The sequence below is a fragment of the Oncorhynchus clarkii genome, chromosome 27 (genome assembly GCF_045791955.1).
Source record: "Oncorhynchus clarkii lewisi isolate Uvic-CL-2024 chromosome 27, UVic_Ocla_1.0, whole genome shotgun sequence".
Lineage (NCBI taxonomy): Eukaryota > Metazoa > Chordata > Actinopteri > Salmoniformes > Salmonidae > Oncorhynchus > Oncorhynchus clarkii.
Genome location: NC_092173.1, coordinates 43,278,386 through 43,303,385, shown reverse-complemented (window position 1 = coordinate 43,303,385; position 25,000 = coordinate 43,278,386). Strand labels below are relative to the sequence as shown.

The following is a 25,000-nucleotide window of genomic DNA, read 5'->3' as shown; positions in this document are numbered from 1 at the left end:
TGAATAAGAATGGCCATAAATAAGAATGGCCGTGAATAAGAATGGCCATAAATAAGAATGGCCGTGAATAAGAATGGCCATAAATAAGAATGGCCGTGAATAAGAATGGCCGTAAATAAGAATGGCCGTAAATAAGAATGGCCATAAATAAGAGTGGCCGTGAATAAGAATGGCCGTAAATAAGAATGGCCATAAATAAGAATGGCCGTGAATAAGAAGCAGTTGTATGTATTTAAAGTATATTTGTGTAGCTTATTAGCTATTAATGTATTGATTTCTCCAAATGTTTTTTGGTGAACTTTTTTTTTTAACCCAAAATGTATTTCTGTTTTCTCATTTGTAATTTGTAATAAACATTTGTATTTGATACCAGTACATATAATGTTGGTGTGTTTTTTTTATTTTTAACTTTCAACATCCCAAAATGCACTTTCACATCTGAGCTATGTTGTTCTAGGTACATGGTAACAATTAGATAAGTTGAAAGAACAAATGAAAACACACGCTGCTCTTTCTAGTATCAGGTCTCTCTGGAAGCTTACGTGTTTGCCCCTTGGCATTTTTCAGAGCTTTTTTTTTTTACTGAACTAAATAAACCATCTTTGGGATAATAGTAATTCATTACATTCCTATAGCACGTTCCATAATCTCAAACTGCGTCAAATGCAAGAAAACAAACCAGCAATACATCATGAGTAGCCTAGTTGGCTAGGTCAACCAATAGAGGCCAAGTATTTGAGTGCAAGCATCCTCCAAAAGTGGGGAGAGTTCATGTCAAATCAAATCAAAGTTTATTTGTCACGTGCGCCGAAAACAACAGGTGTAATAGACCTTACAGTGAAATTATGAATACAACAGGTGTAGTAGACCTTACAGTGAAATGCCGAATACAACAGGTGTAGTAGACCTTACAGTGAAATGCCGAATAGAACAGGTGTAGTAGACCTTACAGTGAAATGCCGAATACAACAGGTGTAGTAGACCTTACAGTGAAATGCCGAATAAAACAGGTGTAGTAGACCTTACAGTGAAATGCCGAAAACAACAGGTGTAGTAGACCTTACAGTGAAATGCCGAAAACAACAGGTGTAGTAGACCTTACAGTGAAATGCTGAATACAACAGGTGTAGTAGACCTTACAGTGAAATGCTGAATACAACAGGTGTAGTAGACCTTATAGTGAAATGCCGAATACAACAGGTGTAGTAGACCTTATAGTGAAATACTGAATACAACAGGTGTAGTAGACCTTACAGTGAAACGCTGAATACAACAGGTGTAGTAGACCTTACAGTGAAATGCTGAATACAACAGGTGTAGTAGACCTTACAGTGAAATGCCGAATACAACAGGTGTAGTAGACCTTACAGTGAAATGCTGAATACAACAGGTGTAGTAGTAGACCTTACAGTGAAATGCTGAATACAACAGGTGTAGTAGACCTTACAGTGAAATGCTGAATACAACAGGTGTAGTAGACCTTACAGTGAAATGCTTACTTACAGGCTCTAACCAATAGTGTGCGTTTGTGTGTGTGTGTGTGTGTGTGTGTGTGTGTGTGTGTGTAGCTAAGTAAAGAAATAAAACAACAGTAAAAAGACATTTGAAAAAAGAGTAGCAAGGCTATATACAGACACCTGTTAGTTAGGCTTATTGAGGTAGCATGTACATGTAGGTATCGTTCAAGTGACTATGCATATAAGATAAACAGAGAGTAGCAGCAGCGTAAAAGAGGGGTTGGGGGAGGCACAATGCAAATATTCTTATGGTTTGTGGGTAAAAACTGTTTAGAAGTCTTTTGGACCTAGACTTGGCACTCCGGTACCGCTTGCCATGCGGTAGTAGAGAGAACAGTCTATGACTGGGGTGGCTGTGGTCTTTGACAATTTTCAGGGCCTTCCTCTGACACCGCCTGGTGTAGAGGTCCTGGATGGCAGGCAGCTTTGCCCCAGTGATGTACTGGGCCGTACGCACTACCCAATGAAGTGCCTTGCGGTCGAAGACCGAGCAGTTGCCGTACCAGGCAGTGATGCAACCGGTCAGGATGCTCTCGATGTTGCAGCTGTAGTATTTTTTTTTGAGGATCTCAGGACCCATGCCAAATCTTTTTAGTTTCCTGAGGAGGAATAGGCTTTGTCGTGCCTTCTTCACGACTGTCTTGGTGTGTTTTGGAGCATTCTAGTTTGTTGTTGATGTGGAACAACAAGAAATTTGAAGCTCTCAACCTGCTCCACTACAGCCCCGTCGATGAGAATGGGAATCATCTCCTTAGCCTTGATCACGTTGAGGGATAGGTTGTTATTCTGGCACCACCCGGCCAGGTCTCTGACCTCCTCCCTATAGGCTGTCTCGTCATTGTCGGTGATCAGGCCTACCACCGTTGTGTCGTGGGTAAACTTAATGATGGTGTTGGAGTCGTGCCTGGCCATGCAGTCGTGGGTGAACAGGGAGTACAGGAGGGGACTGAGCACGTACCCCTGGGGAGCTCCAGTGTTGAGGATCAGCGTGGCAGATGTGTTGCTACCTACCCTCACCACCTGGGGGCGGCCCGTCAGGAAGTCCAGGATCCAGTTGCAGGGGGAGGTGTTTAGTCCCAGGTTCCTTAGCTTAGTGATGAGCTTTGAGGGTACTATTGTGTTGAACACTGAGCTGTAGTCAATGAATAGCATTCTCACATAGGTGTTCCTTTTGTCCAGGTGGGAATGGGCAGTGTGGAGTGCAATAGATATTGCATCATCTGTGGATCTGTTTGGGCGGTATGCAAATTGTGGGTCTAGGGTTTCTGGGATAATGGTGTTAATGTGAGCCATTTACCAGCCTTTCAAAGCACTTCATGGCTACGGATGTGAGTGCTACGGGTCGGTAGTCATTTAGGCTGGTTGCCTTTGTGTTCTTGGGCACAGGGACTATGGTGGTCTGCTTGAAACATGTTGGTATTACAGACTCAATCAGGGACATGTTGAAAATGTGAGTGAAGACACCTGCCGGTTGGTCAGCACATGCCCGGAGCACACGTCCTGGTAATGCATCTGGCCCTGCAGCCTTGTGAATGTTGACCTGTTTAAAGGTCTTACTCACATCGGCTGCAGAGAACGTGATCACACAGTCGTCCGGAACAGCTGATTCTCTTATGCATGCCTCAGTGTTGCTTGCCTCGAAGCGAGCATAGAAGTGATTTAGCTCGTGTCACTGGGCAGCTCGCGGCTGTGCTTCCCTTTGTAGTCTGTAATAGTTTGCAAGCCCTGCCACATCCAACGAGCGTCGGAACCGGTGTAGTACGATTCAAACTTAGCCCTGTATTGACACTTTGCCTGTTTGATGGTTCGTCGCAGGGCATAGCGGGATTTCTTGTAAGCTTTTGGGTTAGAGTCCCACACCTTGAAAGCGGCAGTTCTACCCTTTAGCTCAGGGTAGAGCTGTTGTCTGTAATCCATGGCTTCTGGTTGGGGTATGTACGTAGGGACGACGTCCTCAATGCACTTATTGATAAAGCCAAGGACTGATGTGGTGTACTCCTCAATGCCATCGGAAGAATCCTGGAACATGTTCCAGTCTATGATAGCAGAACAGTCCTGTAGTTTAGCATCTGCTTCATCTGACCACTTTTTTTATAGACCGAGTCACTGGTGCTTCAGGAGGATAGAATTGTGGTCGGATTTAGCAAATGGAGGGTGAGGGAGAACTCTGTATGCATTTCTGTGTGTGGAGTACAGGTGATCTATAATTGTTTTCCCTCTCATTTAACATATTGATAGAGGTTTGGTAGAACTGATTTAAGTTTCCCTGCATTAAAGTCTCCGGCCACTAGGAGCGCCGCCTCTGGGTGAGTGGTTTCCTGTTTGCTTATTTCCTTATACAGCTGTCTGAGTGCGGTCTTAGTGCCAGCATCTGTCTGTGGTGGAAAATAAACAGTCACAGAAAGTATCTCCTCCGGCGCCATTTGCTTTGTCTTGATCAAAGGGACAGTTCATGTCTTGGTCAGAGGAAGGATGGTCAGAGAGATTTAGAGGGACAGTTCATGTCTTGGTCAGAGGAAGGATGGTCAGAGAGATGTAGCGGGACAGTTCATGTCTTGGTCAGAGGAAGGATGGTCAGAGAGATGGAGCGGGACAGTTCATGTCTTGATCAGAGGAAGGATGGTCAGAGATGGAGCGGGACAGTTCATGTCTTGGTCAGAGGGACAGTTCATGTCTTGATCAAAGGGACAGTTCATGTCTTGGTCAGAGAGATGTAGCGGGACAGTTCATGTCTTGGTCAGAGGAAGGATGGTCAGAGAGATGTAGCGGGACAGTTCATGTCTTGGTCAGAGGAAGGATGGTCAGAGAGATGGAGCGGGACAGTTCATGTCTTGGTCAGAGGAAGGATGGTCAGAGAGATGTAGCGGGACAGTTCATGTCTTGGTCAGAGAGATGGAGCGGGACAGTTCATGTCTTGATCAGAGAGATGTAGCGGGACAGTTCATGTCTTGGTCAGAGGAAGGATGGTCAGAGAGATGTAGCGGGACAGTTCATGTCTTGGTCAGAGGAAGGATGGTCAGAGAGATGTAGCGGGACAGTTCATGTCTTGATCAGAGGAAGGATGGTCAGAGATGTAGCGGGACAGTTCATGTCTTGGTCAGAGGAAGGATGGTCAGAGAGATGTAGCGGGACAGTTCATGTCTTGATCAGAGGAAGGATGGTCAGAGATGGAGCGGGACAGTTCATGTCTTGGTCAGAGGAAGGATGGTCAGAGAGATGGAGCGGGACAGTTCATGTCTTGGTCAGAGGAAGGATGGTCAGAGAGATGTAGCGGGACAGTTCATGTCTTGGTCAGAGGAAGGATGGTCAGAGAGATGGAGCGGGACAGTTCATGTCTTGATCAGAGGAAGGATGGTCAGAGATGTAGCGGGACAGTTCATGTCTTGATCAGAGGAAGGATGGTCAGAGAGATGTAGCGGGACAGTTCATGTCTTGGTCAGAGAGATGGAGCGGGACAGTTCATGTCTTGATCAGAGAGATGTAGCGGGACAGTTCATGTCTTGGTCAGAGGAAGGATGGTCAGAGAGATGTAGCGGGACAGTTCATGTCTTGGTCAGAGGAAGGATGGTCAGAGAGATGTAGCGGGACAGTTCATGTCTTGGTCAGAGGAAGGATGGTCAGAGAGATGTAGCGGGACAGTTCATGTCTTGGTCAGAGGAAGGATGGTCAGAGAGATGGAGCGGGACAGTTCATGTCTTGATCAGAGGAAGGATGGTCAGAGATGGAGCGGGACAGTTCATGTCTTGGTCAGAGGGACAGTTCATGTCTTGATCAAAGGGACAGTTCATGTCTTGGTCAGAGAGATGGAGCGGGACAGTTCATGTCTTGGTCAGAGAGATGGAGCGGGACAGTTCATGTCTTGATCAGAGGAAGGATGGTCAGAGAGATGGAGCGGGACAGTTCATGTCTTGGTCAGAGGGACAGTTCATGTCTTGGTCAGAGGAAGGATGGTCAGAGAGATGGAGCGGGACAGTTCATGTCTTGGTCAGAGGGACAGTTCATGTCTTGGTCAGAGGAAGGATGGTCAGAGAGATGGAGCGGGACAGTTCATGTCTTGGTCAGAGGAAGGATGGTCAGAGAGATGTAGCGGGACAGTTCATGTCTTGGTCAGAGAGATGGAGCGGGACAGTTCATGTCTTGGTCAGAGAGATGTAGCGGGACAGTTCATGTCTTGGTCAGAGAGATGTAGCGGGACAGTTCATGTCTTGATCAGAGAGATGTAGCGGGACAGTTCATGTCTTGGTCAGAGGAAGGATGGTCAGAGAGATGGAGCGGGACAGTTCATGTCTTGATCAGAGGAAGGATGGTCAGAGATGTAGCGGGACAGTTCATGTCTTGATCAGAGAGATGTAGCGGGACAGTTCATGTCTTGGTCAGAGGAAGGATGGTCAGAGAGATGTAGCGGGACAGTTCATGGCTTGATCAGAGGAAGGATGGTCAGAGAGATGTAGCGGGACAGTTCATGTCTTGGTCAGAGGAAGGATGGTCAGAGAGATGTAGCGGGACAGTTCATGTCTTGGTCAGAGGAAGGATGGTCAGAGAGATGTAGCGGGACAGTTCACGTCTTGATCAGAGGAAGGATGGTCAGAGAGATGTAGCGGGACAGTTCACGTCTTGATCAGAGGAAGGATGGTCAGAGAGATGTTTGATGAAGATGGAGTCGGGTGACAAGTGTTTGTTTCATTAGTCCATTGTTGATATAGTTCCAAAATATTTTACTTGTCATCAATTAAGTTCTGAAGATCTAGAACTTTCAAAATAAACACAGTGGGTATGATGCTGCTTTTTGCATAATTTGACGCAACAACTATATATCTTAACTTGATTGCTGACATGCAACACATTTTTGGGACTATACCAACAATGGGACTAATAGTTTTTGGTGTGGAATTTTCCATTAAGCTTCTGGTGACTCTTCAATTGACGCATTACTTGCTGTAAACTCCAAGTTTTACTCCAAATCCGTCTTTCACAAATGTAGATTTCGGATCACGGCCAGTGCCTAGATTTTAAAGGAAACTCTGTAGCTGTGAAACTGAAGGCCTGGTTGAGAAGAATCTATGATTAGATGAATAGAATTCAGTTGAACAGCAGTTGACATTTTTTTAAATGATTGATACAAAACTGAAAATATAAGGATGTGAACACAAAGAGTGCACTGTATAGGGAATAGGGTACACTTTGGGATGCATCCTGGTTCTCTGGAAGGAGTTGTATCCTCTCCTGATTCTTCATTGATAGCAGAGGCCTGGTTGATTAAAAAAAAACAGACCGTTATTGTGACCAGGGCCTCGCGGCAACCTAATGTCATTCATCTTCAGAAAGTGAAGAAGTAGGAAAGCCACACACACACACACACACACACACACACACACACACACACACACACACATACACAGAGACACACACACACACACACACACACAGAGACACAGAGCTGCTAGCACACATATAAAAGTATTTTTCTGTCCTTGGGAGATTTATTTTGCAGCCTCTTCCTCTCTCAGCTTGAGTTGGTATTCAGGGGAGACCTGCTCACTGTAGTCCTGAAGATACATTTGTGTCTGAAGATCTGCGGGAGCAGAACGCTGCCTGAGAAGTGAAGGCAAAGGAAGGTGGTTGTGTGTGTGTGTGTGTGTGTGTGTGTGTGTGTGTGTGTGTGTGTGTGTGTGTGTGTGTGTGTGTGTCTGTGTATCTGTGTATCTGTGTGTCTGTGTGTGTGTGTCTGTGCTTTGTAAGTGCAACAGCAGCATCGGCAGCTCTGTTTGGCTCATACATAGCCAAGGTTAGCATACTGACTCACCTGAGGTGAATACACTGCTAGAAGCTAAACGGTATAGCAGACAAAGAACATATGTATGTGTACTATCCAGGGTGCGTTCCAAATGGCACTACTTTTGACCGGGGCCCATAGGGAAATAAGGGTGCCAACTCAGAACGCAGGAGAATACTAAGGTGGATAAGGATCGAGGTGGAATAAAACGAAAATCTACATCTCAGCTTCTTTTACATATGTACTTAAAAAAACAAAAAACATTTTAGACATTTATCCAGAGTGACTAACAGGAGCAATTAGGGTTAAGTGCCTTGCTCAAGGGCACATCGACAGATTTTTCACCTTGTCGGCTAGGGGATTCGAACCAGTGACCTATGTTACTGGCCTAAAGCTCTTAACCACTAGGCTACCTGCCACCTGATGTGTATATATGTATATCTGTGTGTGTATATATATATATATGTGTGTGTGTGTGTGTGTGTGTGTGTGTGTGTGTATATATATACATATATATATTTCTCTAGCTGACAAGTGTCTGAGACCGGAGCAGAAGACTGAGGGCAAAACCACGAGCCTGAGATTAAAATACATATTTTAGTCAAATAGACCATCAGTTTAGCTGGCTGTTCTGTTTACCTAATACCCACAGTCTCTTACTTAGTTATGGAGGCCAGTTTAAGGTTCCTCCTTGTTTCTCTTTGATCCTACCATTAGGTGTCTAGCCTTCGGGACGAGACGGTTGTATCAATTATTCATAAATAACGACGACGATAATCCACTGTTTGCTGCTCGGAGATCTCTGCTATGCTCTGCGTTAGTTTTCATGTAATTACAGGGACATGAAGGAAACTGTCTGTGGGTAAAATCCACTGCGACTGACCCTAATGGTCCTCACTAAGGCTGGATCCCAAATGGAACCCTATACCCTATGTAGTGCACTAATTTAGACCAGAACCGTATGGGACCCTATCCCCTATGTAGTGCACTACTTTAGACCAGGGCCCTATAGAGAATAGGATGTCATTTTGGACCTACTCTAACTCTATTGATTTGGTGTTGTTGTAGGATCTGGTATTAAACTGTCTCTTTCTCTTCTCTAATCTTCCTTTCATTCTGTCTCTGTGGAATCATCCCCATTCACACATTATAGACTCTGGACACTCAGTCTTCTATTGTCTATTAAATGAGGTACCAGACTCTGGACACTGTCTTCTGTTGTCTATTAAATGAGGTACCAGACTCTGGACACTGTCTTCTGTTGTCTATTAAATGAGGTACCAGACTCAGTCCTCTGTTGTCTATTAAATGAGGTACCAGACTCAGTCCTCTGTTGTCTATTAAATGAGGTACCAGACTCAGTCCTCTGTTCTCTTTTAAATGAGGTACCAGACTCAGTCCTCTGTTGTCTATTAAATGAGGTACCAGACTCAGTCCTCTGTTCTCTATTAAATGAGGTACCAGACTCTGGACACTGTCTTCTGTTGTCTATTAAATGAGGTACCAGACTCAGTCCTCTGTTGTCTATTAAATGAGGTACCAGACTCAGTCCTCTGTTGTCTATTAAATGAGGTACCAGACTCAGTCCTCTGTTCTCTTTTAAATGAGGTACCAGACTCAGTCCTCTGTTGTCTATTAAATGAGGTACCAGACTCTGTCCTCTGTTGTCTATTAAATGAGGTACCAGACTCTGGACACTGTCTTCTGTTATCTATTAAATGAGGTACCAGACTCAGTCCTCTGTTGTCTATTAAATGAGGTACCAGACTCAGTCCTCTGTTCTCTTTTAAATGAGGTACCAGACTCTGTCCTCTGTTGTCTATTAAATGAGGTACCAGACTCTGTCCTCTGTTGTCTATTAAATGAGGTACCAGACTCTGTCCTCTGTTGTCTATTAAATGAGGTACCAGACTCTGGACACTGTCTTCTGTTATCTATTAAATGAGGTACCAGACTCAGTCCTCTGTTGTCTATTAAATGAGGTACCAGACTCAGTCCTCTGTTCTCTTTTAAATGAGGTACCAGACTCTGTCCTCTGTTGTCTATTAAATGAGGTACCAGACTCTGTCCTCTGTTGTCTATTAAATGAGGTACCAGACTCAGTCCTCTGTTGTCTATTAAAGGCCCTTTTGAGCTCACATTTGATATGCACGCCATTGGAGCCCGTTTGGTCTCATCACAGCTCGCGCCGCTCTCTTACAATACTTTATAGTGATGTTTAGAGTCCGCCATGGAGGCTATTATAACACTATAACAAGACAGAGCGAGAGCAGGGCTGCTTCTTTCATTACTTATTGAACTCTCCTGGTATCACAAGGACTCATTAGAGACGGAGGGAGAGAGAGACTAAGGGAGCAGACATATGTCACTGCTGGGAGGCTTCTGATGAGCCATTAGATAAAGCCCAGAGGAGTGTTGCCTGTGTTCCGTGTGGCTGAGAGTGTGTATGTATCAGAATGCTGCTATTGGAAATTCCCACCTTCGCTGGTAAGGTGAGGCTTCAGGTTCTGCCAACAAAAGGAAACTTAGCTGTGTGTGTGTGTGTGTGTGTGTGTGTGTGTGTGTGTGTGTGTGTGTGTGTGTGTGTGTGTGTGTGTGTGTGTGTGTGTGTGTGTGTGTGTGTGTGTGTGTGTGTGTGTGTGTGTGTGTGTGTGTGTGTGTGTGTGTGTGTGTGTGTGTGTGTGTGTGTGTGTGTGTGTGTGTGTGTGTGTGTGTGCGCGTGCGTGCGTGCTCTATAATTGTTATTTGTCAAGAAAATCCTTCCTCTTGTTCCTGCCCTCAAACCAGCAGCGTGAGCTATTCAAACTCTCTGCGTCCCAAATGGCACCCTATTCCCTATAGGGCACTAGATTTTGACCAGGGCCCATAGCACCATATATTTGTATTTAGTTTATTTTACTAGGTCAAGTCAGTTAAGAACAAATCCTTATTTACAATGACGGTCTAGGAACAGTGGGTTAACTGGTCTAGGAACAGTGGGTTAACTGGTCTAGGAACAGTGGGTTAACTGGTCTAGGAACAGTGGGTTAACTGGTCTAGGAACAGTGGGTTAACTGGTCTAGGAACAGTGGGGCTAACTGGTCTAGGAACAGTGGGTTAACTGGTCTAGGAACAGTGGGTTAACTGGTCTAGGAACAGTGGGTTAACTGGTCTAGGAACAGTGGGTTAACTGGTCTAGGAACAGTGGGTTAACTGGTCTAGGAACAGTGGGTTAACTGGTCTAGGAACAGTGGGGCTAACTGGTCTAGGAACAGTGGGGCTAACTGGTCTAGGAACAGTGGGTTAACTGGTCTAGGAACAGTGGGTTAACTGGTCTAGGAACAGTGGGTTAACTGGTCTAGGAACAGTGGGTTAACTGGTCTAGGAACAGTGGGTTAACTGGTCTAGGAACAGTGTGGCTAACTGGTCTAGGAACAGTGGGTTAACTGGTCTAGGAACAGTGGGTTAACTGGTCTAGGAACAGTGGGTTAACTGGTCTAGGAACAGTGGGTTAACTGGTCTAGGAACAGTGGGTTAACTGGTCTAGGAACAGTGGGTTAACTGGTCTAGGAACAGTGGGTTAACTGGTCTAGGAACAGTGGGTTAACTGGTCTAGGAACAGTGGGTTAACTGGTCTAGGAACAGTGGGGCTAACAGGTCTAGGAACAGTGGGTTAACTGGTCTAGGAACAGTGGGTTAACTGGTCTAGGAACAGTGGGTTAACTGGTCTAGGAACAGTGGGTCAACTGGTCTAGGAACAGTGGGTTAACTGGTCTAGGAACAGTAGGTTAACTGGTCTAGGAACAGTGGGTTAACTGGTCTAGGAACAGTGGGTTAACTGGTCTAGGAACAGTGGGTTAACTGGTCTAGGAACAGTGGGTTAACTGGTCTAGGAACAGTGGGTTAACTGGTCTAGGAACAGTGGGTTAACTGGTCTAGGAACAGTGGGTTAACTGGTCTAGGAACAGTGGGTTAACTGGTCTAGGAACAGTGGGTTAACTGGTCTAGGAACAGTGGGTTAACTGGTCTAGGAACAGTGGGTTAACTGGTCTAGGAACAGCGGGTTAACTGGTCTAGGAACAGTGGGGCTAACTGGTCTAGGAACAGTGGGTTAACTGGTCTAGGAACAGTGGGTTAACTGGTCTAGGAACAGTGGGTTAACTGGTCTAGGAACAGTGGGTTAACTGGTCTAGGAACAGTGGGTTAACTGGTCTAGGAACAGTGGGTTAACTGGTCTAGGAACAGTGGGTTAACTGGTCTAGGAACAGTGGGTTAACTGGTCTAGGAACAGTGGGTTAACTGGTCTAGGAACAGTTGGTTAACTGGTCTAGGAACAGTTGGTTAACTAGCCTAGGAACAGTGGGTTAACTAGCCTAGGAACAGTGGGTTAACTGGTCTAGGAACAGTGGGTTAACTGGTCTAGGAACAGTGGGTTAACTGCCTGTTCAGGGGCAGAACAACCTAGGAACAGTGGGTTAACTGTTCTAGGAACAGTGAGTTAACTGCCTGTTCAGGGACAGAACAACCTAGTAACAGTGGGTTAACTGGTCTAGGAACAGTGGGTGCCTTGTTCAGATTTTTACCTTGTTCAGCTCGGTGTTTCGATTTTGCAGCCTTTCGGTTACTAATCCAACGCTCTAACCGCTGTGCTACCTGCCGCCCCATATACGGCACTACTATTGACCGGGGCCCATAGGGAGTAGGGTGCCATTTGGGAACAGATCAAAGCTGTCTGGAATATTTCAACGTGTCTACAGTAATAGAATCGGCGATAAACACGTCCGCCATGTTTTCCTGTTAGATGAAAAACACAATAAATAGAAACGTCAGGAATCTAAACCGGCGCCTCGATGCTTCACAGGAACACGGAAGGCTTATTTTTCACACATTTCTATTAATATTTATAACCGTTTATCAATGAACCTGTAGTCTTGCCTGGCGACCCATCCACAAGGGCTCTGGCCAAACTTCTTTTCCATAATGGATTCTTCTCCCGACCTCATGTTGAAGTCACACAGACGACTTCTAGGATGGCAGATTCGGACGGAAATGTATAAGGAGAAATCGATAGAGCAGCGGAATTTAATTCAAGGTGAGTTGTCAGGCGAACAGTAGGTAGCCAGAGAAGCAGACATGTAGCTACAGGAGCCCTTCTGCCCTAGCTGCTTCCTGTATTAGGCCCTAGCTGCTTCCTGTATTAGGCCTTAGCTGCTTTCTGTATTAGGCCCTAGCTGCTTCCTGTATTAGGCCCTAGCTGCTTCCTGTATTAGGCCCTAGCTGCTTCCTGTATTAGGCCCTAGCTGCTTCCTGTATTAGGCCTTAGCTGCTTTCTGTATTAGGCCCTAGCTGCTTCCTGTATTAGGCCCTAGCTGCTTCCTGTATTAGGCCCTAGCTGCTTCCTGTATTAGGCCCTAGCTGCCTCCTGTATTAGGCCCTAGCTGCTTCCTGTATTAGGCCCTAGCTGCCTCCTGTATTAGGCCCTAGCTGCTTCCTGTATTAGGCCCTAGCTGCTTCCTGTATTAGGCCCTAGCTGCTTCCTGTATTAGGCCCTAGCTGCTTCCTGTATTAGGCCCTAGCTGCCTCCTGTATTAGGCCCTAGCTGCTTCCTGTATTAGGCCCTAGCTGCCTCCTGTATTAGGCCCTAGCTGCTTCCTGTATTAGGCCCTAGCTGCTTCCTGTATTAGGCCCTAGCTGCCTCCTGTATTAGGCCCTAGCTGCTTCCTGTATTAGGCCCTAGCTGCTTCCTGTATTAGGCCCTAGCTGCCTCCTGTATTAGGCCCTAGCTGCCTCCTGTATTAGGCCCTAGCTGCCTCCTGTATTAGTCCCTAGCTGCTTCCTGTATTAGGCACTAGCTGCTTCCGGTATTAGGCCCTAGCTGCCTCCTGTATTAGGCCCTAGCTGCATTCCTGTATTAGGCCCTAGCTGCCTCCTGTATTAGGCCCTAGCTGCCTCCTGTATTAGGCCCTAGCTGCTTCCTGTATTAGGCCCTAGCTGCCTCCTGTATTAGGCCCTAGCTGCTTCCTGTATTAGGCCCTAGCTGCCTCCTGTATTAGGCCCTAGCTGCCTCCTGTATTAGGCCCTAGCTGCCTCCTGTATTAGGCCCTAGCTGCTTCCTGTATTAGGCCCTAGCTGCTTCCTGTATTAGGCCCTAGCTGCCTCCTGTATTAGGCCCTAGCTGCCTCCTGTATTAGGCCCTAGCTGCCTCCTGTATTAGGCCCTAGCTGCTTCCTGTATTAGGCCCTAGCTGCCTCCTGTATTAGGCCCTAGCTGCCTCCTGTATTAGGCCCTAGCTGCCTCCTGTATTAGGCCCTAGCTGCCTCCTGTATTAGGCCCTAGCTGCCTCCTGTATTAGGCCCTAGCTGCTTCCTGTATTAGGCCCTAGCTGCCTCCTGTATTAGGCCCTAGCTGCCTCCTGTATTAGGCCCTAGCTGCCTCCTGTATTAGGCCCTAGCTGCTTCCTGTATTAGGCCCTAGCTGCTTCCTGTATTAGGCCCTAGCTGCTTCCTGTATTAGGCCCTAGCTGCTTCCTGTATTAGGCCCTAGCTGCCTCCTGTATTAGGCCCTAGCTGCTTCCTGTATTAGGCCCTAGCTGCTTCCTGTATTAGGCCCTAGCTGGCTCCTTTATTAGGCCCTAGCTGCCTCCTTTATTAGGCCCTAGCTGCTTCCTGTATTAGGCCCTAGCTGCCTCCTTTATTAGGCCCTAGCTGCCTCCTGTATTAGGCCCTAGCTGCCTCCTTTATTAGGCCCTAGCTGCCTCCTTTATTAGGCCCTAGCTGCCTCCTTTATTAGGCCCTAGCTGCCTCCTGTATTAGGCCCTAGCTGCCTCCTTTATTAGGCCCTAGCTGCCTCCTGTATTAGGCCCTAGCTGCCTCCTTTATTAGGCCCTAGCTGCCTCCTGTATTAGGCCCTAGCTGCCTCCTTTATTAGGCCCTAGCTGCCTCCTGTATTAGGCCCTAGCTGCCTCCTGTATTAGGCCCTAGCTGCCTCCTGTATTAGGCACTAGCTGCCTCCTTTATTTGGCCCTAGCTGCTTCCCACTGCTGCTTTAATGGACCTTTTTCAAACAAGACCAAGGACACCTTGGCTGTGTGTCCCAAATGACACTCTATTCCCTATCTAGTGCAATGCTCTTGGCCAGGAACAATGCACTATGTAGGGAACAGGGTGCCATTTCAGACGCAGACATTGTTACAAATAGAGAATAAATGAACCAGGACTGTAAGTTACATGGCTCAGGGCGTGGCAAGACTTCCTGTCAGGCAGTTAATGAAGCTACTTATTACCTTGAACAGCTCAGGGCGTGGCAAGACTTCCTGTCAGGCAGTTAATGAAGCTACCTATTACCTTGAACAGCTCAGGGTGTGGCAAGACTTCCTGTCAGGCAGTTAATGAAGCTACCTATTACCTTGAACAGCTCAGGGCGTGGCAAGACTTCCTGTCAGGCAGTTAATGAAGCTACCTATTGCCTTGAACAGCTCAGGGTGTGGCAAGACTTTCTGTCAGGCAGTTAATGAAGCTACCTATTACCTTGAACAGGGGTCTTCAGATGTGAAACTTCTATTAGGTTTGATCCAGGCGTCCCTCAGTAATGCTCTCTCTCTGTCCCCCCCCTCCCTTTCTCTCCCCCCTGTCTCTCCCTCTCTTTGTTTCTCTCCTCCCTCTCTCTCTCCTGTCTCTCCCTCTCTCTGTTTCTCTCCTCCCTCTCTCTGTTTCTCTCCTCCCTCTCTCTGTTTCTCTCCTCCCTCTCTCTCTCTCCCCTGTCTCTCCTTCTCTCTCTCCTGTCTCTCCCTCTCTCTGTTTCTCTCCTCCCTCTCTCTCTCTCCTCCCTCTCTCTCTCTCTCTTACATTCAGCCTATATTGTGGATCATTTGCATCCATCTCTGTATGAAGTTTTTACATGTGAAAAGAGAGAGGCCGGAGGCCAGGGCTTTGTGGTCTGAATTATAATTGGTCTCTTCCATGATGTTCTGGTCTGTCCAGAACAATCGTCGATCTCTTCCATGATGTTCTGGTCTGTCCAGAACGATCGTCGATCTCTTCCATGATGTTCTGGTCTGTCCAGAACAATCGTCGATCTCTTCCATGATGTTCTGGTCTGTCCAGGACGATCTTCGATCTCTTCCATGATGTTCTGGTATGTCCAGAAGGATCATGATTGCTTCGGACCATTAACACAATGTGGTCCTTGACATGATTACTGTACACACGTGTAGCTGGCGTGTAGCCTCAGCTAGTGTATATAAATTGGTTCATATGACGTGTGTGTGTGTGTGTGCTGGAGTGACACGGCAGTGCTGTGCATCATTACGTAGCGGTGTGTTTATCGTCCCTATGTTCTAATGAACCGCTTCCTGTCAGACACGTCTCCAAAACGGTTCCAAGAAAAGACTTGAGCTTCTTGGTATAACAAAAATATTGCATTTATTTGTCCATGTTTGTCACACAGTTCCTTTTGAGGGCGAGTGACCCATGCAGCTGGTTTCCAGGTAAGCATAGACAGATTCCAATTTTAAAACAAACTCAAAAAGGAAAGCAAAATGACGCCAGGTGATAACGGGGAAATACATAGTAACTCCAAACGGTACGAACAACAGGATACGATTTAACACTACATTTAGACTTGTTTCTCCAGCAGGCTCCTACCGCCTGTCCTTTCTGACCAGGCTCCTACCGCCTGTCCTTTCTAACCAGGCTCCTATAGCCTGTCCTTTCTAACCAGGCACCTACCGCCTGTCCTTTCTAACCAGGCTCCTACCGCCTGTCCTTTCTAACCAGGCTCCTATCGCCTTGTCCTTTCTAACCAGGCTCCTACCGCCTGTCCTTTCTAACCAGGCTCCTACCGCCTGTCCTTTCTAACCAGGCTCCTACCGCCTGTCCTTTCTAACCAGGCTCCTATCGCCTTGTCCTTTCTAACCAGGCTCCTATCGCCTTGTCCTTTCTAACCAGGCTCCTACCGCCTGTCCTTTCTAACCAGGCTCCTACCGCCTGTCCTTTCTAACCAGGCTCCTACCGCCTGTCCTTTCTAACCAGGCTCCTACCGCCTGTCTTTTCTAACCAGGTTCCTCTAGCCTGTCCTTTCTAACCAGGCTCCTACCGCCTGTCCTTTCTAACCAGGCTCCTCTAGCCTGTCCTTTCTAACCAGGCTACTACCGCCTGTCCTTTCTAACCAGGCTCCTACCGCCTGTCCTTTCTAACCAGGCTCCTATAGCCTGTCCTTTCTAACCAGGCTCCTCTAGCCTGTCCTTTCTAACCAGGCTCCTACCGCCTGTCATTTCTGACCAGGCTCCTATAGCCTGTCCTTTCTAACCAGGCTCCTCTAGCCTGTCCTTTCTAACCAGGCTCCTATCGCCTGTCCTTTCTAACCAGGCTCCTCTAGCCTGTCTTTTCTAACCAGGCTCCTAGACACCACAGTGTGGATAATGGCGTCAACACCACGGTGTGGATAATGGCGTCGACACCACGGTGTGGATAATGGCGTCGACACCACGGTGTGGATAATGGTGTCGACACCACGGTGTGGATAATGGCGTGGATAATGGTGTGGATAATGGCGTCGACACCACGGTGTGGATAATGGTGTGGATAATGCCATCGACACCAGTGTGGAAAATGCTGTCGACACCACAGTGTGGATAATGGTGTCGACACCACAGCGTGGATAATGGAGTCAACACCACGGTGTGGATAATGGTGTGGATACGGGCGTCGACACCATGGTGTGGATAATGGCGTCGACACCAGTGTGGATAATGGCGTCGACACCAGTGTGGATGATGGTGAGGATAATGGTGTTGACACCACGGTGTGGACAATGGCGTCGACACCACGGTGTGGATAATGGTGTGGATAATGGCGTCGACACCAGTGTGGATAATGGTGTGGATAATGGCGTCGACACCACGGTGTGGATAATGGCGTCGACACCACGGTGTGGATAATGGTGTCGACACCACGGCAGGGATAATGGTGTGGATAATGGCGTCGACACCACGGTGTGGATAATGGTGTGGATACGGGCGTCGACACCACGGTGTGGATAATGGCATCGACACCACGGTGTGGATAAGGGCGTCGACACCACGGTGTGGATAAGGGCGTCGACAACACGGTGTGGATAATGCATTGGAGGCATTCAGTCTGTGTCCCTTAAGAATATGTTCCAGAGATCTGTTATACAGTAGTTGTCAATGGTGCCTGTGTCGGGTGCATATTTTTTGCCGATGGCACTTATGCAGTTCAGTGCCATCTAAATAAATACATGGCTTTTGGATATTGGTTTTAAGAAATTGTCTTCCATTGAGTGTGAACTCTGCTCACCCATCTTCACTGTTATAATTAAAGCCTTGGTTTCTAGAAAGAGCACAGCTGAAGGCACATAAAAAATGTCATTTTTTTTTTCATACCTGACTGGCGTCTCATAATGTCCATGGCCTCTACAATCTCCATGGTCTCAGTGATGACCTCCACAATCTCCATGGTCTCAGCGATTACCTCCACAATCTCCATGGTCTCAGCGATTACCTCCACAATCTCCATGGTCTCAGCGATTACCTCCACAATCTCCATGGTCTCAGTGATGACCTCCACAATCTCCATGGTCTCAGCGATGACCTCCACAATCTCCATGGTCTCAGCGATGACCTCCACAATCTCCATGGTCTCAGTGATGACCTCCACAATCTCCATGGTCTCAGTGATGACCTCCACAATCTCCATGGTCTCAGTGATGACCTCCACAATCTCCATGGTCTCAGCGATGACCTCCACAATCTCCATGGTCTCAGTGATGACCTCCACAATCTCCATGGTCTCAGCGATGACCTCCACAATCTCCATGGTCTCAGTGATGACCTCCACAATCTCCATGGTCTCAGCGATGACCTCCACAATCTCCATGGTCTCAGTGATGACCTCCATAATCTCCATGGTCTCAGTGATGACCTCCACAATCTCCATGGTCTCAGCGATGACCTCCACAATCTCCATGGCCTCAGCGATGATCTCCACAATGGTGTCGGCACCACCAGCCACCGGCTAGCTCAATGAGGCTCTACACAGCAGGCCAGCCACCAGCTAGCTCAATGAGGCTCTACACAGCAGGCCAGCCACCAGCTAGCTCAATGAGGCGCTACACAGCAGGCCAGCCACCAGCTAGCTCAATGAGGCTCTACACAGCAGGCCAGCCACCAGCTAGCACTGCCATGTTAAGTTTCTATGGCAACGTGCCCTTGCTGAGGCAGAAGTGAGGCAGCACAGAGAGAGACCTAGAGCTTTAAGAGCCTGCTTACTTCAGGAGCACTCTCAGATCCTTGAGCCTCCCCAGGATACAATACTATTTTAAGGATAGAATCAGCATTTTCTAATCCCTCCTCATCGCCACGGTAAACAAGGGAGGAAGAGTACAGGATGTTTCCTAATAATATCTCCTTTTTCCTGAAGTGTACACTCGTTCACTACTTCCCACAAATCTGAAAGCATTTGATTGGTGGAGGCATGGGCTAGCCTGGCTAGCATATTTCTTACACCAGTCCGTTCTCTTTCAAATGCACACTTTGGGATGAAGGAGAGGTAATTGGGGCCAGTGTCTCTCTGCATAATCATGATGTCCTATATTTTGTTTCATCTAACACTTAGCTCACTATCTTGCTTGTATGGCTTGGGTTCGAACCTGGGTCTCCTGCGTGCCGCTAAACCAGATACCCCGCTGAGCTAAAGCCCAGGTATTAACTTGATGGATGGGGGGGGGGCTTCTTCAGGCCTCGGTCGAGGCGACTTGTCATGTGAGCGTGGTTCACCTTGACCGAATCACCTCAATTACACTTTCTCTGTCCAGTCCTCCCGAAGTTGTTGAAGTAGTTTTGATATTGCAGTGCTTTAAAAGGACCTTGGCTCTGTCTTTCTTTTCCTGTGTTTATTCTGAGTATTGGTTCGCTATGTTGGACGGAGGAGGGAGTCACGTTGTGCGTCTCTCAAATGGCACCCTATATCCCTATATAGTGCACTACTTTTGACCAGAACCCTATGAGCCGTGGTCAAAAGTAGTGCACTAAATAGGGAAACGGTGTGCCATTTGGGACGTGCCACGTTAGAAGGAGAGAGGCCACAAAGCACGTTAGAGAGTATCGCTGATCTCATTCTCAGGAGTAGGAACTCAATTCCCTCGCTTGGTGTTTGTTTACCCAAGTGTTACATGAAATCCTATCAGACTGAGACACAGTGAGACGGTGGCCATACTAAACACTTAGCCAGTGGCCATGTGCTCTGATAGAGATCAGGCCTCCATCCCAAATAGCACCCTATTCCCTATTTGGCACACTCGTTTTGACCAGATCCCTATGGTCCCTGGTCAAAAGTAGTGCACTAAAATAGGGAATAGGGTGCTATTTGGGATGTAGACCAGGAGGAGTGCTCAGTTACCCTACTGTAAGACATTGATTTACTCAGCCAGATAGAGAGCCAGAGAGAACTGGACACTGTGGCCCAATGTGTGTGTGTGTCTGTGTGTGTGTCTGTGTGTGCGCGCGCATGCGTCTATCACACACACACACACACACACACACACCTGTGCCTAAGCATCAACATCAGATGGGAATGACCTGTAGCGCTGTAGAACAAACCTCCAACCAGCAACATCACACGTTTCAATTATTAAATACTTGTTTTCCTGACCTTGCTCTTGTGTGTGTGTGTGTGTGTGTGTGTGTGTGTGTGTGTGTGTGTCCGTGCCTGCCCGTGCGTGCGTCAGCTGGGAGGTGCTGAGGTTCCTGCTGTCTAACCTGCGTTGGTGGATGGAGGAGTATCGTTTTGATGGCTTCAGGTTCGATGGGGTGACGTCCATGATGTACCATCACCATGGCATTGGTAAGGGCTTTAGGGTTTCATATTGGGCATCACCATGGCATTGGTAAGGGCTTTAGGGTTTCATATTGGGCACCACCATGGCATTGGTAAGGGCTTTAGGGTTTCATATTGGGCATCACCATGGCATTGGTAAGGGCTTTAGGGTTTCATATTGGGCATCACCATGGCATTGGTAAGCGCTATAGGGTTTCATATTGGGCATCACCATGGCATTGGTAAGGGCTTTAGGGTTTCATATTGGGCATCACCATGGCATTGGTAAGGGCTATAGGGATTCATATTGGGCATCACCATGGCATTGGTAAGGGCTATAGGGATTCATATTGGGCATCACCATGGCATTGGTAAGGGCTATAGGGATTCATATTGGGCATCACCATGGCATTGGTAAGGGTTATAGGGATTCATATTGGGCACCACCATGGCATTGGTAAGGGCTATAGGGATTCATATTGGGCATCCTAAGACTCCTGTTCAAACTAGAAATGAAATATAGTGCTTTCATAATCACTTCATATTCTTTACACTAGCAGCAGTCTAGTGTTTCTGGTATTGTTAAGCGAAAATCCCACACACTGATATTGCTCATATCACTTTGTTTATTCAAGCTTATGCGTCGACCTCTTGGCCTTCGTCAGAGCTTTTTAAATAGAGGCTGACACAACTTGTATAAACATGCCAGAGCAGTGTTCCCAAGCACCTGCAACGTCATGGCTGATGTGCTTTTAAATAAAACAAAATGGTTTAATGTTATTTTCACTATGTACAGAGCGTACATAACGTATTTCATATGAAGTGCACTAACAACAGTAGAGTTTTTTGGTTTACATTGTCTGTGTATTCAGTGTGGGTTATGGTTTACATTGTCTGTGTATTCAGTGTGGGTTATGGTTTACATTGTCTGTGTATTCAGTGTGGGTTATGGTTATAAATTGGTTATGTATTCAGTGTGGGTTATGGTTATAAATTGGTTATGTATTCAGTGTGGATTATGGTTATAAATTGGTTATGTATTCAGTGTGGGTTATGGTTATAAATTGGTTATGTATTCAGTGTGGGTTATGGTTATAAATTGGTTATGTATTCAGTGTGGATTATGGTTATAAATTGGTTATATATTCAGTGTGGGTTATGGTTATAAATTGGTTATGTATTCAGTGTGGGTTATGGTTATACATTGGTTATGTATTCAGTGTGGGTTATGGTTATAAATTGGTTATGTATTCAGTGTGGGTTATGGTTATAAATTGGTTATGTATTCAGTGTGGGTTATGGTTATAAATTGGTTATGTATTCAGTGTGGGTTATGGTTATAAATTGGTTATGAATTCAGTGTGGGTTATGGTTATAAATTGGTTATGAATTCAGTGTGGGTTATGGTCATAAATTGGTTATGTATTCAGTGCGGGTTATGGTTATAAATTGGTTATGTATTCAGTGTGGGTTATGGTTATAAATTGGTTATGTATTCAGTGTGGGTTATGGTTATAAATTGGTTATGAATTCAGTGTGGGTTATGGTTATAAATTGGTTATGAATTCAGTGTGGGTTATGGTCATAAATTGGTTATGTATTCAGTGCGGGTTATGGTTATAAATTGGTTATGTATTCAGTGTGGGTTATGGTTATAAATTGGTTATGTATTCAGTGTGGGTTATGGTTATAAATTGGTTATGTATTCAGTGTGGATTATGGTTATACATTGGTTATGAATTCAGTGTGGGTTATGGTTATAAATTGGTTATGTATTCAGTGTGGGTTATGGTTATAAATTGGTTATGAATTCAGTGTGGGTTATGGTTATAAATTGGTTATGTATTCAGTGTGGGTTATGGTTATAAAGTGGTTATGTATTCAGTGTGGGTTATGGTTATAAATTGGTTATGAATTCAGTGTGGGTTATGGTTATAAATTGGTTATATATTCAGTGTGGGTGTTGTACCTCTGTCCTCAGGTAGTATATTTTCAGGAGACTATTCTACGTACGAGCTCTTACTGTACCTCTTAACCCCTACACCCTTGCTCTTAGCTTCCTTTCTCCTACACCATAGCTCCCTAACCCTAACCCCCTACCCATTAACCCTTACCCCCTGACTCCTACCCCCTAGCTCCCTAGGTGATAGCCTTGCTCTTTCTCTGTCCTCAGGCAGTATGTTTTCAGGAGACTACTCTGAGTACTTTGGTCTTCAGGTGGATGAAGATTCCCTGGTCTATCTGATGACAGCTAATCATGTCCTGCACACCCTGTATCCTGACTGCATCACCATCGCAGAGGTAACACTGGTCCTTAGGCACTTCAATATGTACCAAAATTGTTGATACGTAAAATCGGTATGGTGTCCTGAATGTCATGGCAACAATGGTGAGAGGAATTAGTAGTATTAAATCACATCAAGATCCGGGTCCAGGCTATAGCTTCAGACCACCCCACAGTGAACAACGCTGACTCTGTAGGACTCTACTAAAACAGTAAAACACACACGGCAGGAGTCCTGACTCTACGTCTAAAACACACACTGGAGGAGTCCTGACTCTACATCCAAAACACACACTGGAGGAGACCTGACTCTACATCCAAAACACACACGGCAGGAGTCCTGACTCTACATCCAAAACACACACTGGAGGAGTCCTGACTCTACATCCAAAACACACACTGCAGGAGTCCTGACTCTACATCCAAAACACACACTGCAGGAGTCCTGACTCTACATCCAAAACACACACTGGAGGAGTCCTGACTCTACATCCAAAACACACACTGGAGGAGACCTGACTCTACATCCAAAACACACACGGCAGGAGTCCTGACTCTACATCCAAAACACACACTGGAGGAGTCCTGACTCTACATCCAAAACACACACGGCAGGAGTCCTGACTCTACATCCAAAACACACACTGGAGGAGTCCTGACTCTACATCCAAAACACACACTGCAGGAGTCCTGACTCTACATCCAAAACACACACTGCAGGAGTCCTGACTCTACATCCAAAACACACACTGGAGGAGTCCTGACTCTACATCCAAAACACACACGGCAGGAGTCCTGACTCTACATCCAAAACACACACTGCAGGAGTCCTGACTCTACATCCAAAACACACACGGCAGGAGTCCTGACTCTACATCCAAAACACACACTGCAGGAGTCCTGACTCTACATCCAAAACACACACGGCAGGAGTCCTGACTCTACATCCAAAACACACACTGCAGGAGTCCTGACTCTACATCCAAAACACACACGGCAGGAGTCCTGACTCTACATCCAAAACACACACTGGAGGAGACCTGACTCTACATCCAAAACACACACTGGAGGAGTCCTGACTCTACATCCAAAACACACACTGGAGGAGTCCTGACTCTACATCCAAAACACACACGGGAGGAGTCCTGACTCTACATCCAAAACACACACTGGAGAAGTCCTGACTCTACATCCAAAACACACACTGGAGAAGTCCTGACTCTACATCCAAAACACACACGGCAGGAGTCCTGACTCTACATCCAAAACACACACGGCAGGAGTCCTGACTCTACATCCAAAACACACACGGCAGGAGTCCTGACTCTACATCCAAAACACACACGGCAGGAGTCCTGACTCTACATCCAAAACACACACTGGAGGAGACCTGACTCTACATCCAAAACACACACTGGAGGAGTCCTGACTCTACATCCAAAACACACACTGGAGGAGTCCTGACTCTACATCCAAAACACACACTGGAGGAGTCCTGACTCTACATCCAAAACACACACTGCAGGAGTCCTGACTCTACATCCAAAACACACACTGGAGGAGTCCTGACTCTACATCCAAAACACACACTGGAGGAGTCCTGACTCTAAATCCAAAAACACACACAAACACAATACATTAAATGAGTCGTGGATGACACCCCCCCCCCCCCTCCCCCCCCTCCCTGGTCATGATTAATTAAGGCACTTATTATTGTCTCACATCTTTGATCATCTCTGTAATTAAGGAATAATGTTGCCAGTAAACGGAAGCCGCTGCTTTGTTTTTGGCTCGAATTCATTCAATTAAACTGGATTTTTTCTAGGATCCTCTCCGTGTTGTTCCTGGAACAGTGTCAGTGTTTTTGGAGTTTTATTAGTCGTATGTACAGCGTAGACGCATAGTATCAATCTTCCAACAACGTGTTGGCAGGTTCCTTCTCCGCAATGCAATAACAATTACAACTAGTAAAACCAGTTGAATTTAAAACTAATATATAAAGTCAAATGCTCAGTATAATATAATAAACATTTTATCATTAGTATAGTACAGGAAGGCACAGTTTATAGTCCCAGTATTTACACCTGTATCAGGGAAAGGGGGGAATTGAGTGGCAAGTGTTTTTAATTGAGCATTATAATTATATATATATATATATATAAATAATATTGTAATAAGAGTCTGGTAGCAGCAGGTGTGTGTGTGTAGCATGAGTGTTGGTGTGTGTGTTCTAAGGTGTGGAGAATCAGAACAGGTGCTCAGTCCAGTTCAGGTGTTCAGCAGTCTGATAGTTTTACCTTCACATTTGAGTCATTTAGCAGACACTCTTATCCAGGCTTGTTCATAGAAACTGTCTCTGAGCCTGTTGGTATCAGCCATCATGCTCCGATACCGTCTGCAAGGGAGAAAACAGCTCGTGGCTGGTCCTTGATGATGCTGCGGACCTTCCTCAGGCACCGTTTCGAGTAGTTGTCTTCACCGCCCGTCGGTGGGCCTTTCGGTCGTAGACGGATCCATTCCCGTACCAGGCCGTGCTGCAACAGGTCAGGAAGCTCTCGATGGTGCAGAGGTAGTATTTGGAGAGTATGTGTTGCTCATGGAGTATTCTCAGTAT

General features: G+C 46.4%; 1 protein-coding gene across 1 annotated transcript in view; it reads left to right on the top strand.

Annotated features, from left to right (window-relative positions):
* LOC139385592 (glucan (1,4-alpha-), branching enzyme 1b) overlaps window positions 1–25,000 on the top strand; it is a 353,162-nt gene that overhangs the window by 140,482 nt on the left and 187,680 nt on the right. The window contains exons 8-9 of the mRNA XM_071130792.1: window positions 20,014–20,129; window positions 22,276–22,403. Of these exons, the coding sequence (XP_070986893.1) occupies window positions 20,014–20,129; window positions 22,276–22,403 (244 nt within the window). The remainder of the gene's footprint in view (window positions 1–20,013; window positions 20,130–22,275; window positions 22,404–25,000) is intronic.